The 7,338-nt window shown below is 49.8% G+C and overlaps 1 protein-coding gene across 1 annotated transcript in view; it reads right to left on the reverse strand.

Annotated features, from left to right (window-relative positions):
* The window catches only part of TSGA10IP (testis specific, 10 interacting protein), a 14,918-nt gene extending 8,751 nt beyond the window's left edge, over positions 1 to 6,167 (reverse strand). The window contains exons 1-4 of the mRNA XM_006861071.1: positions 6,039 to 6,167; positions 4,125 to 4,261; positions 3,296 to 4,032; positions 3,007 to 3,154 (exon numbers count right to left, since the gene is read on the reverse strand). Coding sequence (XP_006861133.1) covers positions 3,007 to 3,154; positions 3,296 to 4,032; positions 4,125 to 4,261; positions 6,039 to 6,167 — 1,151 coding nt within the window. The remainder of the gene's footprint in view (positions 1 to 3,006; positions 3,155 to 3,295; positions 4,033 to 4,124; positions 4,262 to 6,038) is intronic.
* Positions 6,168 to 7,338: the final 1,171 nt, after the last annotated feature.

Here is a 7,338-nt window from a genome sequence, read left to right on the forward strand (position 1 = left end):
GTTCCATTTCATTTTTGACAACTTCCAATTTTCCTAGATTCATACTTCGTACATTCCATGTTCCAGTTATTAATGGATGTTTACAGCTGTTTCTATTCATTCTGAGTTGTGCAAATGAAGGTCCCAAGGACTTTACTTCCACAGGTTTTACTCCATTTGTGTCATCAAAGTCAACTCTACTTTGAGGAGGCAGCTCTTCCCCAGTCACATTTTGAGTGCCTTCCAACCTGAGGGGCTCATTTCCAGCACTATATCTGACAGTGTTTCTCTGCTATTCATAAGGTTTTCAGTAACTAAATATTCAGAAGTAGTTTGTCTCTCCTTCTTCCTAGTCTGTCTTCATCTGGAAGCTCATCTGAAACCTGTCCATTGTGGGTGACCCTGCTGGTATTTAAAATGCCGATGGCATAGCTTCCAGAATCACAGCAGCTCACAAGCCACCGCAGTACGACAAACTGACAGATGAGTGGTGGCCCCACTGAATAGTTTCCCTCTTTTCTAGATAGAGCTGGTGAAAGGGAACGGGGGATAACAATGATAGGATTTAATGACTCAATCGTGAGTAATTGTTAGCAAGATTAATTGCAATTGTTACAACTGTAATTGTAGAAGATGTGTAACTAAAAGGAGGGAATCGCTCAACTTTCATTTCAGGAACAGACGATCCCAGGATCATCAAGAAGGAAGAGCATGAATGGAGCGTGAGATCCTACCTAGGAAAGCGGTGACAGCAGAGAAGGTGGCATGGAGAGACAGAGCAGCTGAGGACTCTAACAGCATGGACTGAGTAAGGCTGTGTGCCTGCAGGCAGTAGGCTGGCTGGCAGAATGTGCCCTTTGGGCATTCAAATAATTATATGGTTTTTGTTTTATAAGTGTAAAAAATAAAATTAAGTGACTAGAGGTTGGGAAAAAAAATAACTGTATGCTTCATGAGAGCAGGGTACCTTGTCTGTCTTGTTCAGTGCCTAACATATGCAGATAGTCAATATTTGGTGACTTTATACACAACCGTATCATGGTCAGACAGACAGGATAGATATGCTTATTCATTTGGCGTTTATTTATTGAGCATCAACTACGTGTATGGTTTGGTGTGGGGCACCAGGAAAGTCAGTCAGTAAGATCTAGCATCTGCCCTCTGCCTGAGCCAGAGGGGGACAAACAGACAGCATCCCGACGATCAATGAGGAAGTGCTGTGACAAAGGAGAGCTTCCTGGGGATGGCACTTGGAAGCTGAGAGATGCTGGCTGAGTGAGGAAGAAGGAAAATCCCAGGAGAGGAGAGAGGGCATGGGACATGCCAGCCACTCTGACCAGCTGGTACGGAGCATCCCCAGCAAGGAATCCAGGTTTTGTCCCAGTGGTCTGGGAAGCAGGAAAATATTTCAAGCAGAGGATGACAGAATAAAAATTGAGTGATAGTATCTAGTTGTTATGACTCAGAACCGACTCCACGGCACAAAACAACAACAACAACATCAGAATGCTGAAGGAGCCTTTGTAGCATAGTGGATTATGAGCTGGGCTGCAAACCTCAAGGTCAACAGTTCAAATCTACCAGTTGCTCCGTGGGAGAAAGAGGAGACTTCCTGCTTCTGTAAAGATTTACAGTCTCAGAACCCCTATGCAGGATCTCTATGCAGGGTCCCTATGCAGGGCCCCTATGCAGGGCTCCTATGCAGGGACTCTATGAGTCAGCACTGACTCAGTGGCTCACTACCGCCACCACCACCACCACCATGAGTATGCTAAAGGAGCCCTGGTGGTACAGTGGCCAGGGTTATGCACTCATTTACTAACCAGAATGTCATGGGTTTAAACCCATGGAAGGTGAATGTGGCAGTTTGTTTCCTTAAAGATTTTTTGTTGTTGTTAAGTGCCATTGAGTGGGTCCTGACTCATAGCGACCCTGTACTGGGTTTCCAAGGCTATAAGAAAGCCTCATCTTCTCTGGCTCCTTAAATAATAGCCCTGGAAACTCTATAAGGCGGTTTTGTTCTATTCTACAGGTCATTATGAGTCAGAATCAAGTCAAAGGCAATGGGTGTCAAATGCTGAATGAATCTTCCCCTTCCTAATGGCCACTTTCAATTAGTCACTAAGACCTGTTCAACCAGCCTCCAAATATCTCTTAAATTAATCACCCCCTCAGTCCCCATGACCACCTGGCTCAGGCCCTTATCACTCCTCATCTAGACAGTGCCAACGTCTCCTCATAGTGTCCAGCATGGCTCCTCCACTCTCCCCCCTCTGCTCTCCCTGCCTCTTGTTTCAGCCCCACGTCTAGTGATTAACTAATGCCATTACTGCTGCTTTGGCCATCTGTCTCCCATTCCAGACCTTGAGCTTCTCGGGACCGGGGTCAAGTTTTTTTAATCTTTGTATCCTGAGGACCCACGAGTAGATACTTATTTTTCCACAAATAATAAACACCTTATATGGATTTTGCAAACCATACAATCCCCTCATGCATTGGTTTCCTATGTTAGTTATGCGAATTATGTGTACATGTGATATTTATGTGGCTATATTATATGCAAACATGTGATAGTACACATTGCATGAGTCACTTAGTTAGCGGACTAGTGGGTGGATAGAAGAAAAGATGGGCAATGAATGAAGATGACTTGTATCAATGGATAGGCAGATGGAAAGATGGACGACTGAATGGTGGAAAGGACAGATCAGTAGATAAATAGATAATGAATGATTGGCCACCTGGATGGATGGATGGGTGGGTGGATGGGTAGATGGGTGGATTGGATGGGTGGATGGGTGGACAGTTAAATGATGTTATCAATTGAATGGATGGATCAGAGGAAGGAAGGGAGAGAGGGTGAGTGGGTGAATGAATGAAGGAATCACTTTATATTAGATAATCAGGAAGATTGGTGAATGAGTAAATGAAAGAATGAGTGAAAGGAAGAATGACGAAGTGTCTCTTGGAGAACTGGCTCTTCTCTGCTTCTCACCTTGACTCCCACTCCTTCATCCCCCACCTTACCTGGTGGCCTCCTGTCGTTTGTGGAAGGTGCGGTTAGGGTAGGTCAAGGACGGAGAAGCCTCGACATGTTCGAAGGCAGGCTCCTTCCCTGTCTGCCTGGATGCCTGGACAACATCCCGTAAAACTTTCCAGGACTGCTTTTGGGGACCTATCCAATGTGAGACCAAGTCAGAGATCACCCTCTTTCTCACTGTGTGTTCCTGCCCCCTACTACCTCTAGAGCATAGTCCCAGCTCCCTGACTGTTCTCCCTACTAGGTGGCTTCCTGGTTGGTAAGTCCCTCACTCACCACAGAGACCCTGTTCCTCCAAGTTCCGCTGTAGCTGCCTTTGCAGCTTCTCCAGGTCCCACGGCCCCTCCAGCTCCTTGGCCCTTGACTTCCTTCTCTGCGCCTTGTGGCGCTCACTGGTGGTGTTGCTGTGCTCCTGGCTGGGGTCCTGCCGGTCACCCTTGTCCAAATTCTCCTCACCAGAATTCTGTCCATTCTGTCGAGACTGAGCCCTCCTTCTATGAAGGACTCTGTGCTCCCCCTCCTCAGCCCCCTCTGTCTCCTCCAGCTCCCACCCACTCCTGGGTTGCTGGGGCAGTTCCCCAGGGCTCAGACCCTGCTCGGCCTCCTCAGCCCCCAGAGCTTCAGGTTCAGCAGCCTCCTCGGACTCAGGTTCCCACAGCTGCCCGGGCAGCCAGAGGCCATGCTCACAGGGCTGCTCCAGCCCCAGATGCACCCCTTTGCTGCCCCTGGCCTCCAGTGGCAGTTTCTTCTCCAAGGTTTGCTCGTCTGTCTTCCAGGAGATGTCCCGGGACTCTGGAAGGCTGGTTGTGGACTTGTGTCTGGACTTTGGCTGCAGCTGCAACTGGTAGACCGCTTTGGGCAAGGGCAGGCGCCAGGTCCTCTGGGCTGGTTGGGCTTGGTAGCCAGAAGCCACAGGGGAGCCAGGCTGAAGCAGGACCCGGCCATCCAAGGTGAAGCTTTCCCAGGCCCACTGGAAGGGGAAGGAGGGCTTCCGGGGTAGAGGGGGAAAGAGGCTGAGAAGGGAGGGGGGATCAGGGCCTGGAGTGGGCACCCAAGGGTCCTAATGCCCCACATCCCTCCCGGCCACATCCCACAAGCCACGTACTCCTCAGTCTGGGCAGAGCCATGTCCTTTCTTCTTGTGGCCTAAGGACCCCTGGTCCTTCTTTGCTGTCTGTCCTGCACTTTGAGACCTCCGCCGCTGGCCCTGAAGCAGCCCACGTTCTCTGCTTGTGAGGCTCCCCTGGACAGAGACAAAAGAGTAGGCCCAGCTTCCCGCATCTCCTGGACCACCTCAACCCTCCCCCAGAGACACCTTTCTCCTGCACATTCTGACTGGGCCCTGGCTACTACTAACACTGATAGTTGTTGTGTTCTTATAGCGACAGCACAGGATAGAGTAGAAGTGCTAACCCAAAGGTCAGTGATTCACGAGGTCATGCACAACCCTGGAATAACAAGACTTCAGGATACAGGGATTGAGGCATGGCTTGAAAGGGAAAAGAGGGAAATAATGCTAGGATGCTTGGCCATGTTTTGAATCTTGGTCTCCCTTGCCTACCATTGTGAAATAGACATGTGAGGGAGCGGGGAACAGCCAGAAGCATCACAACAGAAAATGTGTGGGCCCGGATCCAACATATAGCCAACAAGAATAGCTTGCGGGGGGTGGGGGGGTGCAGGAAACTGCCCAGACCCAAAATGGTAGGGGGACTATGATGGCATGGACAGATGGACTGGCTGGGGACACGGGACTCAGGGAGGGAGAGGAGCTGTTTGCTGACAGCCAAGGGGGTGGGACTGTGGTATGTATCCTTTGGTTATTTGATGACGCACGGAGGGGATTTTCATCACTGTAATGAAATGAAACATGATAGGATGAATGTGAAACTAAAGTGGGATAGAGCCAAAGGTCAGTGATTCAAACCCACGAGCTTTTCAGAGAGAGAGCGCTATGGCAGTCTGCTTCCATAAAGATTCCAGCCTTGGAAAGGTAACTGAAGGCGACTGTCACGTCTTCCTCCCATGCTTAACCAGTGTGCCAGCAGGACTCCCTGAAAACGGATTCCTAATTTCAATTCTTCATGTTAAAATGGCCACAGACACTAAGGGTCAAACCCACTTTCACAGCAATGGGCTTGATTCCAATGACTCAAGACTGTCATGGATCCATTCACGTAACCTTCCCAAGGACCTGCCACAGAGTTGGTTCTGACTCATAGCAACCCTGTGAAGGATTTCTGAGGCTATAAATCTTTATGGGAACAGAAAGTCTCATAATTCTGCCCTGAGCAGCTGGTAGATTTGAACTGTTGGCCTTATGGTTAACAGCCCAAAGTATAACCCTCTATGCTACCAGGCTCCTTAGATACTCACTACTATTCCCATTGTGTAGATGAGAAAACTGAGGCTCAGGGGAAGTAATAACATCGGTCTCGGAACCCGTATTTGTCACCACTGCTCTACACTGCCTTGTATAGCTCTTCTGGAATGCCCCATGGGCCCTGGACTGGCTTGAGACAAGGTAGAAGGTAATTGTTATTTTCCCCCAGGCCCGCTCCTTCTGTCCTTTAAAAACCCACTGCTGTAGAGTCCATCCCAACTCATAGCGACCCGATCAGCACAGGACTGCAAACCACAAAGGCGGCAGTTCGAACCCACCAGCTGTTCCTTAGGAACCCTATACAGGGTGGCTATGAGTCAGAGTTGACGCAACAGCACTTAACAGCGACAATCTTTACAGAAGCAAACTGCCACATCTTTCTCCTGCAGAGTCGCTTGGTTAGCAGTCAAGTGCAGTGCTTACTATGCTCCTCATACAGTGTTCCCGGAATAGCAGAAGCCTGGACGTCATTCCTTGTCTTCACCCCACGTTAGAGGCCTCCCTGTGGCCTCTGCCCTTCCATCCTCCCTGACTCTCATCGGAACAGCAGTTCTAGTGTTGTGGTCCCCTGTGGCCTCCCCTGACCTGCAGGTGGCCAGCCTGCCTCCAGGCAGTTGGGAGTCCCGGCCTCCCTTACCTGCCCTGCCCCAGGCGTGACTGATTGAAGCTCCCTCAGCCCTGTGGCTGTCTCCAGAGCCTGGAGCCTTGTGTCCTGCCCCAGGCTTTCCTCTGTGGCCTTGACCAACTGTTGGTGGGTGTTTAGCATATTGGTGTCTGCCCCACCCCCACTGGCCACCTGCCAGCTGTGGAACTGTCCTCCTAGCCATCTCTATGACAACAAGTCCTTGACCAGTCTCAAGGGCTCTAGGAAAAAGCAGGGCAGAAAGTGGTCAGCCAGAGTTCATGAGGTCAACTTCCTTCCAAGGGCAGGGAATTCATTGGGCCTGGCCCTTACTTAACCTGTGTTTCCTCGTCTATCTGCAAGTGAGGCCTGGGAGTCAGAAAGGGTCCTCAAGATGCCCAAGTTGTACCTGAGATGGGCCCTGTTCATCAACCTGACTTCTGGATTGTACTCCCAGCTCGTAACCAGAGAGGCAAGGAGGGCAGGGACTGCCAGAAGAACAAACAAATCTGTGTTGGAAGAAGTACAGCCAGAAGCTAGGAAGACTAGACTTCATCTCTCATACTTTGGACATACTATCAGGAGGGATATCCGTCCCTGGAGCAAGACATCATACTTGGTAAAGTGTTAACTGCCCAATGTACAACCCTCTATGCTACCAGGCATGATACCAGGTATGGAATATAGGAAATATAGGGTCAGCGAAAAACAGGAAGACTCCCAATGAGAAGGGTTGGCACCGTGGCAGTAACGATGGGTTCAGGCGTTACCACAGTGGCATAGGACCTGGCAATGTTTGGCTTTGTTGGGCATGGGGTCATTTTGAGTTGGAACGGACTCAAAGGCACCTAACAACAACAACATTGTGAGGTGGCAGGGAATACTGGCTAGAAGCACAAAGGAAGGGCTTGGGTTCAAATCTAGTTTATAACTGGCTCCATTTAGAGCCTTACCACTCACTCTCTGTGGCTCCGTTTCCTCATAAACACTGTTGGACTGGCTCGACTCATAGCTACTACTTGTTGTTGTTGTTATGTGCCGTCAAGTCGGTTCCGACCCATAGCGACCCTGAACAGGGTTTCTGAGGCTGTCAATCTTTACAGGAGCAGAAAGCCTCATCTTTCTCCCGCGGAACAGCTGGTAGTTTTGAACTGCTGACCTTGTGGTTCGCAGCCCGATTCGTAACCACTACACTACCAGCGCTCCTTAGGGCCACTGTTATTGATGGTTGTCATTGAGTCATCTCCGACTCAGGTGACCCAACCTGTAACAGGACGACCATCTCCCAGTATGATGGTGTCTACTGCGACATTCC

The sequence above is a fragment of the Chrysochloris asiatica genome, unplaced genomic scaffold (genome assembly GCF_000296735.1).
Source record: "Chrysochloris asiatica unplaced genomic scaffold, ChrAsi1.0 scaffold00040, whole genome shotgun sequence".
Lineage (NCBI taxonomy): Eukaryota > Metazoa > Chordata > Mammalia > Afrosoricida > Chrysochloridae > Chrysochloris > Chrysochloris asiatica.